Source organism: Colletotrichum jinshuiense, chromosome 5, assembly GCF_051148585.1.
Source record: "Colletotrichum jinshuiense chromosome 5, complete sequence".
In the NCBI taxonomy this organism is placed as follows: domain Eukaryota; kingdom Fungi; phylum Ascomycota; class Sordariomycetes; order Glomerellales; family Glomerellaceae; genus Colletotrichum; species Colletotrichum jinshuiense.
The window spans coordinates 1061643-1081927 of NC_139312.1; the positions used below are offsets into that span (position 1 = coordinate 1061643).

Genomic DNA, 20285 nt, shown 5'->3' on the forward strand with positions numbered 1-20285 from the left:
GGAAGGGTCCGTCGGTAACTAAAAACTTATAATCTAGCCAGATCCAAGAACATGTAGGACTGGAGTCCAAAGAATTGTGGGTTCTTCTCTACGACGGCTACCGATGCAAAGTGTCCAAGCCACGTGATACGTGATTAAGAAGCAATTTGGCCCCTACAATTGCTTATGGAGCGACAAGGTGTGACCGATGACAGCTTAGTTTTCGTCACAATCTTCTCATTTCATGCCCAGCTAGAAACGCTTTGTGAGATTGTTGCTAGTTGCAATATGGGAGTTGTTTCAGAGCCGATGGATATTATCGAATAGGACCATCTCCTAATGCGAGAGATATATCTAGTCCTTCGTTGTGTGACATCCAGACCTAACGCCCAAATTGGCATAGCAGCCATTCAAATAACCATCGCACGACAGTTTAATATTGCTAAGATAATTTATAGTTGGCGAACACCGTATTCGACCAAGTTCTCATTGGGATAGTCCCAAAACGTACTCAATCAATATCGCCACGGTCACCACCATTCCCCCTCCCCACCCCAACTCACCGTTTGCGCGGGAGATGAACCGGCTGCGGCGGTATTATGACCTCGTGGATTTCATGCATGATCATTCGTGTCATCGGCATGACCACACAGGCCAGGGCGTCGAAATGCGTCTTTTTGGCTTTTGTCTGTTCGTGGAGTGTGTGATTCCACCATCCCCGCCTGCCTCCTTCATTCACTTGTAACTTTCGAGGAAACTCGACTAGACATTAGTGTGACGCCCCAGGAGGCTACGCCGCAGGGCGTCACGCCTCGGGGCCATGCATGGTCAACGACAATAAGTGGGACTGGGGCCTGAAGTTGGGTCAGTTCTACGCAGGCGCCGGCCTCCCCTTCACGATTGACATGCGGCTTCCCGTCGCGAACACAGCTGGGTAAGTGTCTCGCAGCCCGTGTTCCGAGCAAGGTTTTCGTCTCCTAGAAGACGCCAACGGCCACGCAGGACTTTGGGTCCGAGCAGCTGTGAACCCAACCCAGCTGGGTGTTATACTCGGCCCTAGAGAGTTGGCGCCCTGCAGGAAACCTCGACTGCCGTCATGCGTGGATCGGAGTCTCTCATCCCAACGGCCGTATTCCCCTCTCGTGAACCCGGGTCCGAGCCCGCGCCAAGCGTGGCTTTTGGGGTTCCCTTGCAATGGTCCCTCGCAAACCGACAGGCGGGCTGGCAACCATTCCGTTCCTATGGCTCCGGCCATGTTTGCCGAATGACGTGGGTGTTTGTCGTCTCATCTATAAGCTCCCCTCGCCCGCTGATTCAGTGGTTACAAACGACGGCCGCGCCGGGGCGATGCATGGCGGCCGTGTGCCCGCCCTGTCTACCTGATGCAGAGGTTGCAGGGCCCGAGGGAAACAGAGCCCAAAGGCTAGCAGCAAGCTTTCTTGGCGGTGAGGAGCGAGCCTGGTTCCCTCGTTTCCCGGCTCGTCGCCAATCGCCGTTGCCGCGTTTGGTCGCCTTCATTTGCAGTGAAACAAAAGACAGGTCAGCAACCTGAGACCGGGGAATCTCCCCTTTTTCCATAATCCAAGCTGGGCAGGCATCGGTTCCGAGGGGTCCGCGTACAGGTCCTGGCAGGTCGCTAGACAGGGGGAGAAGAAAAGAAAAGGAAAAAACCCGTGCAGCGTGTATCGCTTTTTCCACACAGCAAGAACACAAAGGGCGGCCCCCTCGAGAGGCCGGTTGTTGTCACATGGCGGGTCAGGGGCAGGTGCGGGGGCCAAGCTTTGTGACAAGTAGCGCACAGAGTGTGCAAAGTCGGGTCGACTTCGCTACGCAGTAGGGCTCGGGGGAAGCCGAATTGCCGATGACTCGCCGTGCCGATGCTCCGGTATCCCTACTCCACCCCCCGTCGCAGATATATCGGTTACGTGGCCGTCTCTTCCGCGTGGGCCTCCCGAGTCATATTGCTTGGGCTGGACTTCTCCGTGGCTACACATTGGGAAGGTGATAATATTTCATTTTTACAGAAGAGTTCTCCGTACGACCATTGAATCAATGCGAGCCAGCGCGCGATGATACGAGTGCGCTCCCGAATCTGAAGATGCACACTGTTCGCCATACGCCGTGCGGCATTGCATCCCAAGCAAGGCTCAATAATTAAAAAAACTACACAGAAAAGACAGCCCATGTTCCAAGTGACAGGTTCGCGGCGAGTCCCTTGGCGCGTCTAGAAGCGGATGATACCCCTTGGTCCGGTGATGATCGTCTTGCCGTACTGGTCCATGGAGACCTTCTCGGTCACGTGCACCGTCACACCGCCGCTCAGCTGCTGCCCAGTGTTGAAGCCGTCGGGCCACTCGGTCTCCATCTCCTGCCTCTTCTTGGCCTTGGGCTTGTTGTCCCTCACGCGCAGCTTCTCGAAGAAGACGTAGGCGGCGTAGAAGACGGAGCTCGTGTTGCCGGCGGCGGGGCCCTTCTTTTCCATGAAGTTGGCGAGCAGGCTCGGGGCGAGCTTGTGGGTAGACTCGGCGCAGGAAGGCGGCCTTTGTGACGCCGTCCTTCTTGAGGATGGCGCGGATCTTGGTGCGGACGGTGTCGCAGGTGTCGAAGAGGGGGACCGTCATGTCATCGTCGCCGTCGAGGTGGATGCCCGAGAGGTCCGGGACGGGGTCGTCCTTTTTCTTGGCCGCCGCCTGCTTCTTGGGGGCCGGGGCGGCGGGGTCGCCGTCAGCGTCGGACCTGCGCTTGCGGGACTTGGGGGCGGCGGGCTGGAGGGTTGTGTTCATCACGTCAGCATGTCACTGGGGACGCGGAATGAATGTTCACTGGATGATGCCATGGTTTGTTTATGCGTAAGAGGGATGCGTGAATGGGGGGCCGGGGGAACCTTGTGATTTGATGCGGTTCTTGTTGGGGGCTCCAGTAGAGGATAGGTGGAGGGATACATGACGATACATGATGAAAAGGCTCACGATGGCGCTTTCGTACCTTTGCAGCAGGATTTGGGGCCGAGATGCGGTTCGCGTCAACCTCGCCAAGCGGCGCGGGCGCAACGGCGGCGGCGGCATTCTTGGCCGGCATTCTTGGGCGGCATTGGGACGGATATTAAAACTGGACTGGAGGCAATAGATCGTGCAAAACGGCAATTCCAGCGAAATCAACTAGACGGAGCGGGTACGGCTGCGGCGCTGGGAGGGGCGGCAACAATCTCGGTGTGTCTCTGTTTGTCTGAAGGAAGAGGGGGGGATTTCATCTCACGAGCTTTACGAGAAATCCGACCGTCAATGGAATCGCTGCGTAAAAATCAACATGAAAATAGGGAGACGCGTCGAAGAGGGGGCACCAATGAGGTAAGTGGCCCCCGAGCAGACCACACGGACATCAATAAAGGCACAACGTCATCGCTGTAAACAGACACGGGACAGGGGGACACGGCCCATTTCATTATCTGGAAGACACCAGAAGAAGGAGGAGCGGGAACAAACGGGCCATGCAAAGCAGTGAACCTGTTATTAGGCGAAGGAGATAGCAATGCCGTGCAGCCAGGGCAATTAAAATAAATTGGACGGTCGGGGGGGAGGGGCCAGGTTGAAGGGGAAAAGGGATGGGAAAGGGAAAAAACAAGTCATTTTGCCCCGGGAAGGATGGGTCCTTTCCAGGAACCAGAGTGAGTGAGTGAGTGGGCGCGGATTTCGTCGTTGACAGGGTACGTACCCGGGCAAAAGGCAATTAATTACCCACCTTCCCACCTCTCCTCGATCATTGATGCCAGATCGGTACGTACCCACAGAACGTGGAGGCAGGAGGCGCTGAGGTGGATGTTGCAGTTTCAGGCTGCTCAAATTTTGGCCAAAGGGCCGTTGACCTGCAGCCGATTTTGTTGGCAGGCTGTCTCTGCCAGTGGCTAGTGCAGCTGTGAAAGCGGGCTGGAGGAGTTCTGGTTGGGTCATCCGAACTAGTGACAGCGGAGAGGCCCCCCTGAAGGACCCCCTTCGTGCCCCCTGTACAAGCCCCTGGAACCACCACGGACATGATAACCGAAAAAAGGCGATGATTGAGGAGATGTGATTGGCTACCTGGCCCCACCACGTCACGGCGAAATGTTTTTCCCGACTGAGTCAGCAGCAAACAGGCGAGACGGGACGAAAAAGCACGAAAAAAGAAGGTGTTGGTCCAGGCACAGAGTTGCGGCTGCGGGATGCAGGAGGAGACGATCCCCAAAAGTTCTGCCTGCCTCATCCCTGTCCGACTCCCCTCAGCCCTTGGCCCCGGGAACGTTGCCAACGGCGAATGGCCCCAAGCCCCAAACCGCTCGGCCTCACCACTGCCACCCTACCACGGCAGCGCCATCTGCCTTCCTGTCAGCTGTTGATCGCTGGCTGTCGGCCGATACAGATTTTTTCCACTCCCTGAACCCCGTCCACCAGAGATCGAGACCTCTGCGCAAGGTTCCAAATAGATTGCCGCCCCGGCGCCCAACGACCTGCGTCGCCTCCAGGATCAGGACTACTCCAAGCCGTCCGCCCACAGTCCGAAGGCTCGCTGTTGTTGTTGTGACCAATGCCAACATCGCGCCTGCATTGGCGGCACTTGGTCCATCTCTCTCCATCGCTTCATCTCGATTCGGAAGACACATCTGCTTCGTCGAATCCTCACCTGGACAACCACCCTGCCGCTCCCCCCTTCGACTCCGGCACTCGCCCAGTCCACCGCCGGGGTAAACCGGTACCTTGCACCATGGGCTGGCCCATACGAAGCTGTATCGAGGTTGATCGTTTCCCCAATCGAGCCATCCCATGTCACGATGAAAGGAGTCCATGACTTGGTCCGCTGCTTCGAGAACAGACAATGCAGCGTGCCCGAATTCCGACATGAGCTCCAAGCCTCGCCAAGCCCGCCATGCTTCCTTTTTGCTCCTCCACCGACAAGCCGGCAAGCCTTGGGCATTTGCCAGCTGCATCCCTCCTCGCTCCATCACAGACATGCCAGCCCGCCTACGCTACTTTGCCGCCATCCACCCTGTTTGCTTTTCCACATACCCGCCTAGACTCGTCATCCTCTCCCAGACGTCAATCTCCAAGTCTCCATCCAGTCCATCAGCTTTCGCCTTCCGCCGGAAACCGTCCAGATTTGCCAATATCCAGTTGGTTTGGGTAAGCCATCCAGTGCTGTCGCCAACCAAGCACGGCCCTGCCACCAGCACCCGCAAAGAAAGCAAGCTCGGGCGGCATTGACCACCCGCCTCCCTACGCTCAGACGAACCGCCACACGCCAAACTGCCCTGTCATCCCATCCTGCCTCATCCTGCCTCATTTCTTCTCCTTGCCGTGACCTATGCTTACTGCCTGCTCGACTTTCATGTTTGTTCCCTGGCCCGTGATATGCCTCTCTGTGCAAAGTTTGCCTCCCCTCGGACCACCAGGGCAACGGATCTCTCAGCCGGGCTCGGGTCCGGCCATCAGCCAAAAAGTCGGCCATGGGTTGATCATCGAGCGATCTTCACGCAAGATGCTACGCTAATCGGCACCATGATCCTCCTCGTCGTCGCCCATATACCCCAAACCAACACCCGTCAAGTCTTACCGCCCAAGCGGGCTGCTAGCTGCCCACCGTTGTTGCGCCTTTGATGTCTGCCGCCAGCCTACCACACTGTGGCCTATCCCCTACCCAACCCTGCAGGGCGGGATGCAACCAGTCACCACCTTTCATTTATGCTGAAACGGCTTGATTTCGCCATGGCTACTCGGCATGGCCACCACCCCCGCTTGTTTCCCATCCTTCCACCTATGGGCTTGTTTCCAGCCGCGTTGTCCTCGCTTCGGACTCTGGTTGCGGACCTAGATCCCGGGTCGACGACGGGGCAGACGCCGGCCCCATGGCCCCCTCCCCGCTCCCATGCAGGGTGGGCGCCTCCTGGTTCAACTTATGGACCCCCCGCCCAAAAGACGCCCGGCTCACCACATCCAGTTGACAAACTCGTGCCTGGACACTGCCCGACTTGGATTTGCACAGGGACTGCCCGTTGACTAGGCCCCTGGCTCTCTCCTCCGTGTGGACGGAGATGGGGGGCCGCAGCAGTGCTAGCATGCCAACATGGGATGAAGCGTTGGCGCCATCTCCTGTTGGGCGGTCGAAATTGCCTCCACCCACGCTTACGCAGGTACCCTACGACGACCGGTCAAGCCCATCTCGAGATATAAGGTCCTCTTCTCGTCGTCCTCATCGCTGTTTCCCTTCCCTCTCTCTCTCTTCACCCATCATCCTCAGCTTTCCATTTCCACATTCTTTTCCGCTTTTCAGCACCTTACTTTCATTAGTTCATTCGATCACTTCATTGACTGAAGTTGACACTCTTTTTGACTTGAAGTCTTATCCACTCACTCCACGAACCGATCTCAAACCGAACCCATCCAACTTTTGGAAAATCCCACCGCAAAAATGCCTTCCTTCAAGACCTCCGCTGTTGTTTCCGCCCTTGCTGGCGCTGCCTCCGTCATGGCCCACGGCCACGTCAACTACTTCACCGACGGTGGTGAGCAGTTCGCCGGTTACGACGTCACCAAGCTCCCCTACATGGCCTCCCCCCCCGAGGTTTACGGATGGGCCGCCACCAACACCGACAACGGCTTCGTCGACCCCGCCTCGTACGCCTCCGGCGACATCATCTGCCACAAGGGTGGTAAGAACGCCGCCCTGACCGCCAAGGTCGCCGCCGGTGACAAGCTCCAGGTCTTCTGGGACACCTGGCCCGAGTCCCACAAGGGTCCCGTCATCGACTACCTCGCCTCTTGCGGTGATGACTGCTCCACCGTCGACAAGGCCACCCTCGAGTTCTTCAAGATCCAGGAGGCTGGTCTGTCCGGCTCCACCTGGGCCTCTGACGACCTCATTGCCGCCAACAACTCCTGGACCGTCACCGTCCCCTCGACCCTGAAGCCCGGCAAGTACGTCTGGCGCCACGAGATCATTGCCCTCCACTCCGCCGGCCAGGAGAACGGTGCCCAGAACTACCCCCAGTGCCTCAACATTGAGGTTACCGGCTCCGGCTCCGACCTCCCCGCCGGTACCAAGGGTACTTCTCTCTACACCGCCTCTGACGCCGGTATCCTGATCTCCATCTACAACTCCCTTACCTCCTACCCCATCCCCGGCCCCAAGCTGCCCTCCGTCTTCGGTGGTTCCGGCTCCGACTCCGGCTCCGGCTCCTCTGCCGCCCCCGCTGCCACCACCACCGCTGCCGCCGCCGCTTCCTCCGCCCCTGCCGCCACCTCTGCTCCCGCTGCCGCTGCCACCACCACTGCTGCCGCTGAGGCCGCCGTCACCTCCGCCCCCGCTGCCAGCTCCACCGCTGCTCCCCAGCCTACCAGCGGTGCCACCAAGCCTACCTGCGAGGAGAAGCGTCGCCGCCGCCTTGCTCGCCGCATGGCCCGCCAGCACGCCCGTGACATCGTCCGCCGTGTTTAAATCACGCTTCCCAACCAAGGACGCGTCTCACTTCGAGTGAACCCTCAAGACCATTTTCGGTTTTGGGCTAGCTCAGTCACCCCAAGGCACATGACGACATGACTGCTTTGTTGGATTTTTTCAAATGTATATATAAACAACACCTGTTGGTTTCGTGTACAACACCGACGTGGACATTTTTTGGATAAAGACTTCTTTACCTAGCTAGCTACGTTCGGCGGCGCCGGAGTATACTAGATGAATGGAAAGCGCGGACTTTATGATTGGTCCTGCACATAGAAATAACCTGTTCCTCATGTGATTATTGTGATGTGATGTCGTGCAGCGAATGGTGACTGAATGGCTTACAAGGACTTTGGCGATAGGCACTGGGATTCGACCTTCATTTTAAGCTTACCTCCATCCCTTGGTGTTGATTTCTTCGTTTGATACAAGTATACTATGTGGGGAAGGGAATCGGTTAATGGCGGTCGATCAATGGCTCCATCGGCAGCACCCCCCAAGGTCATGTTGGAAGACGGAGGGGTATAAATTCGACCTCTTCGAATATTTCAATCCAAACGAACGGCCGCAGCGTGTGGGAAACGACCTCCCATGGCAGGCCCAGGCCCGTCTGGTCCGACCGGAAGCCGGTGTTGGTGATCTGTTTCCCCGCCGTCCGTTTTGCACGCGTCCCCGTGGAGTAGGATGTCGGATAGCCACATGGATGGATGCGGCGAAGAGGCAGAGAGGCGGGATGACCGAGAGACAATATTGTGCCACTGCGCCGATGAGGAGACTGTTTCGACCCGACGTCCTCCTCGCCTAGTGCCGCAATGACACATGATTTATAGCAACGAGTCCGAACATGTATAACAGCTACCAAACACCGGTCAATATTGCAAGGCAAAAGAGAGTCTGAACAAAACGGCTTCCGGTTCGGCATCTACTGGACGACATTAGTTTCAACAATTACCCGGTTACATGGCTGTACCTTTCCAAGAATTCTTACAAAAAAAAAAAAAAAAAAGACGGACCGCGTGCCACTCATGCCAACTTTCCGCGACTTGAATTTTTTTTCGGCTGAATTCTATTCGATTGCGAAGTGCCGTCGGGCAGCTGGCTGCTGCCAGGTTCGGTGTGTCGATTATTGTCCCAGTCTTCCCCCCCGCGTTCGTCGTCAACGGCCACAACGACTACGCGTTATGATATGAGAGCTGTTGGTCTGGAGCCCCGGAGAAGTTGGGAAGTGAGGATCGTCCAACACCAGCCACTGCCGGTGTCACAGCCACATGAACGAATCCCTCTTGCGGCTGGTGTGTGGCACGCATCGGGGGGCCGGTGGTGGTGTGGTGGTGATGCTTTTCTCCTGCAGCCGCGATTGGTCGGGGCTCTCGCGATTTCGCTTATCGCCCGGCATGAAGGGAGGGAAAGGGCTGCATGTCTTTTAATCATCGTTATTTGACCAGGAAATCTCGACGCAGAAAAAGGCCTAATCGCTGCCCGCCCCGGGGGGTACCCGTCTGATCGGTTCCTGCCACATGGTGTGTGTACGTACGTCGTGGGAGGCCCGGCAGTTTTATTTTTTAAACTCGAATCCTACATGCGGTATCTCACGAAACCCAGATAATTGGCTCCTCACCGAGGGAGGGGGGGTTGGTCTCATACAACGCCGTCTGGCAGGCGCTTGTCTGTTTCTGGTTCTACGAGGAGAAAGAGTTGCAGTCGGTTAGAACAAGATGAGGCTCGAGGGTGGTACTCGTTGACCGTTAGGAGAGATCTGCCAAGTCCGTCTCTCGACTCCGAAACCTTCGCCCACGCCACGATAAGCCCCCCCCAACCGGCCCCCCAAACGGCGCCTCCAAATGAGATGTGTAAATTTGTCAACTCTTCATCCTTTGCCGCTCATTCCAACGCCAACACCACGGGCTTGCCGCGACAGCCATGAAGCCATTGCGAAGAACCATGTGGTGATGGTGACAGGAAGAGGGGGGGGACGGGGGGAGGGGGCCCGGATTTGCAGGTTCCCCGCAAAAAGTCGCTGCACGACCTGCGCCCAAGTTTCTGAATCGAGGCAAAATTCCTCAGTCCCAACGTCTCGGGCGGACAGACTTCTATCTTATCGGTCGAGGCGAGCGTCATCTTCAGCAGTCATGGCGGTTCCCTGGGAGAGCAACGGGAGATGGGAATAGGGCGGAGAGATAAGGCTCAGATGGGCTGTCGTTGCATATTCCCTTATCTCTTGGCGGGTCCCCCGGCAGAGGCACGGGTCTCCCTCCCTCCCCCCCTCCCCCGGCTTATCTTTCAACGTCTCCGAACCACTGGCCAGGCACGACGGCGAGACCGCAAGGGGCACCGGGCAGCCAGTGAGGTGCGAGGACGGGATTATTTAATGGCATCGCCTAACGGGACTTGGGGGGTTGAGCGCAGGGGTTCGCTGCCCGCGTTGCTGGTGGTTGCTGCATGTCTCTTGCCATCGGAAAGCTTGTCTCCCAGATTCCCAGTGATGGGCGGTTCTTTGCGTGGGAGGAGGGCACAGTCGAATGGGATGTGCAAGTCTAGCCAAGGGGGCCCCGGGGCGGAGTGCGCATTGCAGACGGGTTATCGATTGACTTTTTCGCAGATAGGAGAAAAGCAAAACAAGCAACGTTTACTGATATATGGCGGCCCTCATCCCACTCCTCGAGATGTCGATCCTGCCGTGGTGAATTTGCCCTTTTTTTCGAGATACCCCCCCTATTCAGCGTTTTCATTATATCATTTCCTCCTCGCCGTGACATTCAAGCCTCGAACCCCCCTTGGCTTTTCGGAAATATCGCGCTGCGCAAGGTTGGGCTTTTTCACGATGGCGGACTCGATCACCGAAAAGGAGAAGACGGTCCCTCCACCGGGGGCGGAGGAGCACGGGGTCGGGAAGACGACACAGGAGTTCGCCTTCACGAAAGACGGCTTCAGCGTCCACCCCCAGCCCGTCCCGGGCGACGCCATGGACCCCCTCAACTGGTCGTCCTTCCAGAAGCACACCATCCTCGCCATCGTCATGGCATTGTACGTTTTCACTTATACGCGCCGGACTGGGGGCCCGAAGGGGGGGTAGCTTGTGACTGACCCGTTTTGCCAAAATTCGCAGATACTTCATGTTCACGTACATCACGACGACGACGGTGCCCTCCTTCCCCGAGCTCCAGGAGCAGTACGGGCTCACGCTCGAGATGGTGAACTGGACCGTCGCCATCCCGGCGCTCGGCCTCGCCATCGGGCCGCTGATCTGGTCCTCGGCGGCCGACATCGTCGGGCGCCGCCCCGTCTTCGTGGCGGGCACCGTCGTCGCGCTCGCGGCGACCGTCGGCGCGGCCCGGGCGCCCTCGTACGGCGGGTACATGGCGGCGCGGCTGTTCCAGGGCCTCGGCGTCAGCCCCGCCGCCACCGTCGGGCTGGCCATCATCAACGACATGTTCTTCGAGCACGAGCGCGGGCAGAAGGTCGGGCTGTGGGTGCTGGCCATCGACCTGGGCCTGCTCGCCGGCCCGCTCGTCGGCGGCTTCGTCGACCTCGTCGACCACTACTGGATCCAGTGGCTGACGGCCATCTTCTTCGCCGCCATCCTCGCCGCCGAGCTGGCCTTCCTGCCCGAGACGCTGTACCCCAGGGACTACATGCTGTCCGCCGTGGCGGCGGCGGGGTCGCCCGTCGCGGGGGGGTCCGCGGACGAAAAGGCCGCCGTCGTCGTGCCCGCGGCCGCCGCGGCGGTCCCGAGGACAAAGGGGCTGGCCTTCCTGAACGTGCGGCCCGTGCCGGCGATGCGGCACCCCAGGCCCTGGGCCTCGGTCGTGCGCTTCGGCAAGCTGTTCCGGTTCCCCGTCGTGCCCATCGCGACGGGCGTGTACTGCTTCGGCTGGTACTGGTGGGTGCTGTCGGTCATCACGATGATTCCCGTGGCGTACATCGACTATTCGCCGCAGATCCAGGGGTACGTTCAAAAAAAAGAATCACGATAATCCCCCCTCCCCCCTTTTTTTTAAACCTCCGCAGGGGGGCATGATTTTTTCCGCCTCGATCTTGCGCGGAGCAGGGATGTATCAACGGCTAACGTGTCCGCAGCCTCTTCTTCATCGGCCTCATCGTCGGGACGCTCGTCTCGGAGGTCTTCTTCTCGGGCAAGCTCAGCGACTGGCTCGTCGTCCGGCTGGCGAAGCGCAACGGCGGCGTCAAGACGGCCGAGATGCGCCTGTGGCTCGCCTACCCGGCCGCGCTGCTGACCTCCGTCGGCCTCATCATCTGGGGCATCAGCATCGACAAGGCGTACCACTGGATGGTGGGCCAGGTCGCCTTTGCATTGTGTAAGTGGTTTTCTGTCTTTCTGCAACCCAACCAAATTTTTTTTTGCTTTCCCCCCTCGTGGGTCGCTCGAGCTTGACCGACTGACTGACCTGATCCCACAGTCGGTGCCGGTATCCAGATGGGCAACACGGCCGTCTGCTCGTACATTGTCGACGCGTACCCCCTCCAGAGCATGGCCGTCATCACGTTCTACGCCGTGCTGCTCAACCTCAGCGCCTTCATCGACCCCTTCTTCATCGCGCCCTGGGTCGCCGAGGCGGGGTACACGTGGACCTTTGCGGGGCACGGCATCATCACGTTCTTCTTCTGCATCCCGGCGCTCGCGCTCCTCCATTGGTTCGGCGGGGCTATCAGGCAGAGGTGCGGGGAGCCCGACTGGGTGAACCCGGAGTACGACCACGAGGTGCTGAGAGAGGCGTAGGGTAGTCGGGGGTATTTTAGTACAAAAGACATTATTATGACGCATCGCTTCCGAAGACCAAGATGTGAAGACGGTATCTACACGGATTTGACGGGCGTCCTGATTCTAGCTTGAATGAGATACGCTAGTCCAGGCAGATTCCCCATCAACGCGGTACGTTGCTATAATGATATTGAAACCTGTCGTGAGGGAGTTCCTTCCATGTGAATACTGTACTCCCCGGGTGTCTGGGCTCTCTCTAGGCCATGTACCCTCATCTTTGTGACTGATTAGTAGGATACATTTTGGAAGTCATGGGAGGTGGAATTCAACGAGCGCATGAATACAGCATTCAAAATATTGGCAAGTTATTGAAGTGGTTTCAGCTTCACGCGCATTGCCTGTACATGTCGCGGCCGGGGGATTGGGAAGTTTTATCTCCTGTCTGCCATAGCATTCATCTGTTGAAGTATACCATTGCGCTCTGGAAAAGCCCAAAGACGCCTGAAGGGACCATCTTATTCTCTTCTTCCTTCTGTTTCTCAGCGATGAGACTCTCAATCTCGCGCAGCTTTCCGCGCGACAAGTCAAGCTCCTGCGCAATCTCCAATATGCCGACCCTCTTGTGACCCCGTGTCTCTCTCCAGGCGTGCGTGTCCGCGCCGTGCGAGATCATGGCGAGCATAGTCTCCGCAATCTCGCCGCTCTTCAGGTTGTACTTGTCGGCGTTTGTGCTGTGGTTGAGACAGACGGCCAGGAACAGCTCCCAGAGGCTCTGTTCATCATAGAAGCGCGGGCGTTGGTTGGGGTTCGCGCCTTTGCCGAGCAGGTATTTGACGACGGGGCTTACCGGGCCTTCCGGGATGGGCCTCTCGGGCTGCAGAGGCGTTATCATCGTAGGCCGCAGGGCGTAGTCGAGGAGTGGCCGTCCTGCTTTGCTTTCCACTTGATTCTGGCATTGGATCTTGTGCTCAACATATAGAGTCAGCCTCGACTGTATGGCTGTGGCAAGAAAGGTCTTCTTCCTGAGCTCCTTGAAGTTGCCATTTGGCAATTCCCTGTAGTTGGACCAGTGAAACCCGTCCTTGTTGAGCCGCTGTGTGTTTGATCTATCCAACTCGTCCAGAAGCTCAAAGGAGTCTTGCAGGCTGGTCTTGTCGCCCTCCGTAGGGGTGATGTTTCCGTCCTTGTCCCTGCTTCGTTCGTCTTCGATTCTCCAGGCGTAGTACATCAGCCCGTCGGCGAAAAGGAAAACTTGGTTGAAGTCTACGGGGATCTCGGTGGGGTAGGGGAGGGCCTTCCCGCATGCCAACATGATTCTGCAAAGCGAAACCAGTGGGCTGAAGTCGTTTGTCTCTCTTAGCTGGAGGGTCTCGTCCATGGCGCGAGTTTCGCGGAAGAAGTCTCTGACGGTGCGGTGGAGAAAGTCGACCTGCAACTGCAGGAACTTAGCATCCGAATTGTTGGATATTTGCAGGAGGTCTCTGCCCCGGGCTTCGACGCGTTTCCTGAGGCGTTTGTATGTGGAGCTAATAGTCGTTGTTGAGAACAAGCCTAGGCTCATGTGCAGTGCGTATTGCGGGTCCTTTTCCTCCTGGTCGAGGAACTCAAATGCGAGGAGAGGCAGAGGCTGCCCGGAGGCAATCATGACTCTGAAAATGCGGGACGTGCTCTCCCAATAATCACGCTCGATGGACTCTAGCATGTGTCGGAAATACTTCTTCAGGTTACCGGGGATCTTGCTGAGTCGTCTGAGTAGTTCTTCGTACGTGTCCGCCTTTGACAACCCAGTAATCAAAGATTTGACTATCAAGTAAACCCACAGGAAAACTCCCTCGGCTTTTTGAACGACGACGGCGGGAATCTGAGAAAACCTGCCGTCGTGTGCCTCGAGCTCCTTGTAGTAGTCGCTTCCTTCCAACTTATCCTTGACATACTTCTTGATGTCGTCTTTTGTGAGGTCTTCCACTTGTATCCGCCAGTCACCCACTTTTGGGCCTAATGAAAGATCAAACGCGTTCCAGGGTCTGCTGGATGCACAAATCTTGATGCAGGGGAGGGAGACCATATTATACAGCGTTTGGAGCAGATCTTCAAACATGCCGTTGTAGGTCTGCTCACCAGCTGTGTACTCATCCAGCCCGTCGATGAAGAAGCAAAACTTCACGGCCATGTCCTTCTCGGTTTGCTGGGCAAGCGCATCAAATGCAGTCATTAGTTCAGACTCAGTCCACGAATCCGTGAGAGTCTCCAGCGGTGATGTCCAGCGAGAGCTGCAGACTCTGTCAATGAGCTGTGGAAGCTCTCTCAACACATCAAATAAGAGGGTCTGCAAGAGGCCTCGGCGTGACTTCTGCATGATGTTTCCGGTGATCCAGAAATAGTGACTGGCTATGACCACTCTACTGTTTTGGCTCCACACCTGCAATTTCCTTTTGGTTGACGCATGGCCGACTAGGAATTTCATCAGTGTCGACTTGCCACTTCCCGGCTTGCCCCTGATCCAGAAAATGCCTCCCTGCGACTCCAGCCATTGCGGAAACTTCGTGTTATTCTCTTCGAAAACCCAGTTGAACGTGGTTTCGTGCTCTGGCAAGATTTTGTCTTGCCTATCCTTCATTTGGTTGAATTTCAAACCCTGAAGGATACGTTGCTTCCTCTCAATTCGGTTCATTTCTTCCCCGAATTCGTACATCTCCATCTTGTATCTGGCAACATGCTCGCTGAACTCATCCGCCTGTTGGTTTCGCAGAGCCTCTGTTGCGGTCTCGATCTTGTTGGCTATGTCCTCAAGTCTTTCCGTGGTTCGCGTTTCCAGCTTTGCGTTCTGGTCCTCAAGATTCTTCACAATCCTCAAGATTGTCGCTTGCTCTCTTCTGTTACTCAAATAAGCCCACTGCGCCATGTAAATGGTGACGCAACCACAACTTACGCAGACGCCGCGGCTAGATAAACCCGGAGCTTTGTCTGGACCTTCTCCAGCTTTCTCTCTAAATTCTTCGTCTCGCCTGCATGCGACATGTGTCGAAGAGCGTCCGACAGACTGGCCCATATTCTGTTGTAGACCTTCTTCTGATCCTTGACTCCCTTTTGCAATGCGCGGAGGTATTCGATGAGAGTCCTTGCAGTCTCATCGCATTCCTTAGCTGCCGCCCGTAGCTCGGACCGCAGAGTAGACGTGTCATCGCCCTTGCACAGATCTCGGATTTCCTGAGAGACGCGTAGCAAACGACCCGCTTCCGCCTCCAAGGCGTCTCGCTCGCCAATGGAGCCGGACTTGTAGCTCTCACGGGCGAGTATGAAAAGTTTGGTTCCGAATTCGGCGAATTGAAGCAGGTTACTTGCAAGGCCAATAGCAGCCAATTCAGCCATAACGACGATGATCGAAAGGACTGTTGAGTGCGTGGTGAAGGAGTTAACAGCTTGGATTTCGCATCAGGCTGCGGGGATGCCTGGCTGACGGGAGCCTGACTTGGCAGTTCAGCCGTGGGACGGACCGATGTTGCCCCCTGGGCCTTGCATCTGCAGCCAGCCGCCTGCGTTGCGTTGGCGGTGTGGCCTTGTCAGATTGTCGGGTGCTGCCTTTGGGTACATAAACGGGCAGAATTGCCTGGATTGAATAATGGCCCACCCACTCTGCCAATTCGACAACTTGTGTCACTCTCCTGCACCAGCCGATTCCGTGTGATAACTTAGCACAAGACGATGCAGTACGTCTGAATTGCCGGTCGGAGCCAGGTCACATGATCTTGGCTGTACTTGGTGCCAGGTGTGATAAGGGATTCCACCCCTGTTGGGGCTGGCATGATCAGGCTGAGATTTCTCACATTACTACTTTTTCGATCCCGCACCAAAGTCGAACTTCTTTCGTCGTGAGTATTATGTCAGTAGCACAAAATCAGGTTAGATGGGCAATCACTGACCGCTTAGCGCAGAGCGACCTAAGATGCTACGCACCAAGGGCGGCTACGGCCACGTTCGCGGTTATAATGGGCAACAATCAGACTCGGGTTGGGATTGGGACCTGCCTCGATGGTCTTGGGCGTCTCCCTCTAGACCCCGGTGGCAACTGGCAGAAGCTGGTGAGTAACGTGTTTCCACCCATAATCAAATGGGGGGCGGTTGAGAAATTCGTGACTGACATGACCCGACTAAGAGGAGGGTACCTTTGCCAACCAACACCGGGAATTGAGCTCGGAAGGTTATCATGAGGTAGTTCCACTCGACGAAGATGACCGGTGGTGGGTTCGCTGGTATGGCGTGCTTGTCGTCAACCTTCTCTACAAGCCATTGCAAATTATTGTTTGGCTCGTCAAGCCACTGGCGAAGTTTGTGCATGAGCTTGCGACGAGTCTGAGTTTGGCCATACGGCATTTCACGTTAGTCATAATCCGGGCACTTACCCCGGGACCAGCCTGGAGGGCGATTCTCATATTTATCGTGCTGTTTTTATGGATGTTTGTTGGGATTCCATGCCTGATAATGTGGATAGGCCCGAAGGGGTCCCACCGTAGAGGTTGAAAGACGTTGGAATCGATGGTTGCCTATGGGAAAAGATGGGCAGACTTCAGGCTGGAGAAAATGCCAGTGGAGGAGCCTGATGCACCCCTTCACAGGTAATTAAGGAGATTTATTAAACGTATTTGGCGAAAACGGCATCCAAGAAAGGTAGCACGTTAATTCTTTGATTAATGACACAAAAATATGAACCATTACATCTACTAGGTTAGTTCCAAATGGATGTGAGAATGGAATATCTTAACATAGATCAGATAAACTTAGTTGGTGACAGTTGACGTGCAGGTAGTTTGCAGTCTGACATGAGTTGTTTATCTACAGCGGCCGCAACACCTAGTTCAGCTGGAGGGAGGTGGTCTTCGTTTCGCTGCTCACGAACGCGAATATCAAAGGACCAGGACATCATAGCTTAAACTTATGAAGGGTTTATGCGTATATCTCCTAGATAGGGCAATTAACATTATTTCTGAAACTCATTGCGACCTACTGACCTTGGCGGAGCTGCCGGTCAGATATTTCGCTTCATTATGAGAGGAAAGAGCAAGGACCTTTTACAAACATTCCCCAAACCTTATACTGAAACTTAAAGCAAGAATTGCGTGGACGATACAAACTACCTCTGATTATACATAAGGACCAGTCCTTGCCCTATCGCTGAGCCACTGGCAAGGTGGACATAGAAGGATTAGGGCGGAACTCTCACTGCTTTTCGCATTTACAAGGACAACATACTTTGCTTGTCCCGGATTGGCTGAGTAATGGATTTAGAACCCTTGCGCAGTCAAACTCCGAACAGTATGGCAGCTGTCCATTTTTGGACATAAACTTTTTGGGTCAAACTTTACTTAATGCGCGAATCGCAAATGGCATAGTGTGCCGGGATATCAGGCGATAAATATCCACATCGACCGCGATCTATGCGCTGACTGGAGATTTTAACGTGTGGTTGGTGCTTGGTGGATGTTACGCGCTGCTCGGACTCTCGAACGCATCATTGCTCCATCAAAGTAATCTACCTAGGCAGGCGTGTAGACCGAAGTTAAAGTTTGGCTGATGTCCCACGTCTTGGAGCAGTGAAATGCCGCCGAGATCCATGACGCGTATAGCGTTGAAACGTCCGCATGAGCATTCGAGGGTCCAGGTGTTCGTTATGGAAATCATCTTATAACCACCGAGTTTCCACGGGAAGCTGCCCCCCCGCAGCCTGTCCAACATTCTAGGAAACCAAAAAGGCTTGCTCGTTCATTCAGAAGCAATCTCCATCATGAAGGTCCTTTTAATTTTGTTCATCTTTGCTGCCGCCGTGTTCGCGGCAAACCCTCAGCTCGTGGCAAAAACCCCCAGCGACCTGCATATCCGTGCCGTGTACCCTGAGCAGGGCGAGGTATGCTGCAGGACAGACGGAAAGAATTGCGTAAGCCTACCAAACACAGGAGGGCAGCTCGATAAAGTGAAGTACGAGATAACTAATAAAACCTTTAACAGATATGTGTTGCTTATAATAAAAAGGTTTGCTTAATTATGTTAGCCTATGTTAACTAAGGCATTTGTACTAATACCTGGGTAGCAATGTGATAAGGGAATATGTATCAAATAGGCACCAGTCACAGAGTATCATGATACTCACATTGGTGAACATGATGGAGAAATTCGAGACGAGGAAGGAAATGAAAATAAACACTATGCCTGTTGGATTACCCAGCCAGAATACGGGCAGGCGGTCAGGCGCCCAAGCTTCCATGTAAACCGTGGCAGTTTTATTATTGTGTGGTTTGAAGCACTTGCTGGCTCCAGGTTCGACACTTGTGTGTTGTCTGGTATTTAAAAAGAAATTTCTTATTCACTACATGGCTGATGGAAATCTGTTTGGAAGTTCACCTGCTTTAGACAAGTAGTTGGCCCCCAGTCGTATGCCTCTTTTGCTCAACTTCTCCAACTTTCTTTACCATTAGATGTAGATGGCCGAGTCAAGTAGGCCAATAAATTGCCCGAGTGACAAAATCTTTGGTCCAAATGAAATTCATGGATTAGAGGCCAGATGCATGAAAGGATTTAATTTACTGGGTATGATGACAGCAGCAGACCATGCATGACCTGTCCCGAATAACGGTAGACAGACAGATGCCATGGGTTGTGCCAAAACCGCGTTCAATCCGGAATGAAGAAAAATACCGTATCCCACCAATGCCACCCAAGCAGTTGATTTATTACGTCCGTAAAACCCCGGTGATAGGGTCTGCCTTTATTAACGACGAGTTGCATCGTCAAGTCACGTCTTGATCCCTGCATGGGTGGATGCGCCGCTGGCACCAGAGGAATGGAAAGGGCCGTCTCATTCCCGCAGATCTCCCCGCATTCTCCACGCCCTGTGCGCCAACGGTTTCCCGCCACTAGCGGGTTTGCCTCGACGGGACTGGCGGATATTGTCCTCTCGGCGGCTCCACGCTGGCGGAATTCGGGATTGAGCCGTGTTACATAACATCGCCTTCGCGGTCCTGCTCTTCTCTAAACCTGATTCACTTGAGAGGAAATCCTCGGCCGCGGTAAGGGAAAACACTGTGAATGGTTTTTTCTTAATAACCTTGGGCAGCTTTCGAGAACCTCCTTTTCCGTTCAAATTCTCGTTACCTCTCACGATATTCCTTTCCGAGTCTTGAGCCTTCAACCACCAACAAACCAGACAGAGCGGTTTCCTCTTTTTACTACACCTCCGTAGGTGTGGGCATGGGCGTGGATTCTGTTCTCTTCCTAATCTGGCTAGTGCTCGCTCGAGGATGGCTTCCAACTAGAACCACATTACTCATCCCAAGTCATGTATGCGTCCCTCGGCGGCCGACGGATCTATCATCACTAGCACGACAGTCGAAACATAGCCACGAAGTTACATTTTACGAAAATAATCCACGGACCTCTCAGGCTCAAATGCACCCGAACAGAAGGTCATTGAAGATGTGGTTAGAAACCGGATTTTCCGAATATACCCAAACGGCAACAGAGCCACGGGTGAAAGCTCCGTCTCAAGGGAGCCGGCGAGGTGCGGTGACTCAAAGGCGGAAGGTGGGAGATGTGTGTTGAGGAGAAGGGTCCAGATCTCGGATCTCCAGACACACTCAACTTGTCTTTTGGAAAGAGGGACGCGGTGGCATCTTAAATGGTAGTTCTTATCCACACGAGGAGCATCATCAAGGACCAAGATCATACGGCGGCGGTTGCCTTTTCCCCCGAATGATAAAAGCCTTGTGCTTCAGCTTCAGTCGTGGCAAGAGGCTGTGGTTGATGCCTAATGGCACGGATGTGGCGCGTCGTTCAAAGAACTACTCGAGAGGTAAGCCTAAGTTTCATTTATAGCGCTCAGGATAGGGTAACTCACATGCTTTTAAGCCAGTGCCGACTTTTTCCTCCCGGCGAAATTACACAGACACTTTATGAGTTGCTGTACCTACAAATCGACGGGTCCTTGTGTTGAAAAACAATCGGCAACAAAGTACGAAGACCGTCTGTAAGGCAGCAAAAACGTCCCTCAGATCCGACCGCGGGGAAAGACAAGAGGATTCGGCGTGTGGAGGTTTTGAAGCCACAAACCCTTGAGACGAGGGTCATGCTCGCA

At 55.2% G+C, this 20285-nt stretch overlaps 4 protein-coding genes across 4 annotated transcripts; 2 read left to right on the forward strand and 2 right to left on the reverse strand.

Moving 5' to 3' along the window:
* Window positions 1-2126: 2126 nt before the first annotated feature.
* EsH8_V_000289 (uncharacterized protein) lies at window positions 2127-3057 on the reverse strand (the record flags this gene model as incomplete). The annotated part of the gene is made up of 2 exons (XM_083272805.1): window positions 2127-2744; window positions 2965-3057. 2 exons carry the CDS (start codon window positions 3055-3057, stop codon window positions 2127-2129), a joined length of 711 nt encoding a protein of 236 aa, XP_083125520.1.
* Window positions 3058-6414: 3357 nt separating this feature from the next.
* On the forward strand, window positions 6415-7440 carry EsH8_V_000290 (AA9 family lytic polysaccharide monooxygenase; the record flags this gene model as incomplete). Its single annotated transcript, XM_083272806.1, has 1 exon — window positions 6415-7440. The coding sequence occupies one exon, from the start codon at window positions 6415-6417 to the stop codon at window positions 7438-7440; it is 1026 nt and encodes a 341-aa protein (XP_083125521.1).
* Window positions 7441-10264: 2824 nt separating this feature from the next.
* EsH8_V_000291 (uncharacterized protein) lies at window positions 10265-12181 on the forward strand (the record flags this gene model as incomplete). The annotated part of the gene is made up of 4 exons (XM_083272807.1): window positions 10265-10467; window positions 10550-11389; window positions 11521-11759; window positions 11862-12181. 4 exons carry the CDS (start codon window positions 10265-10267, stop codon window positions 12179-12181), a joined length of 1602 nt encoding a protein of 533 aa, XP_083125522.1.
* Window positions 12182-12617: 436 nt separating this feature from the next.
* Window positions 12618-15532, reverse strand: EsH8_V_000292 (uncharacterized protein; the record flags this gene model as incomplete). Its single annotated transcript, XM_083272808.1, has 2 exons — window positions 12618-15036; window positions 15093-15532. 2 exons carry the CDS (start codon window positions 15530-15532, stop codon window positions 12618-12620), a joined length of 2859 nt encoding a protein of 952 aa, XP_083125523.1.
* Window positions 15533-20285: the final 4753 nt, after the last annotated feature.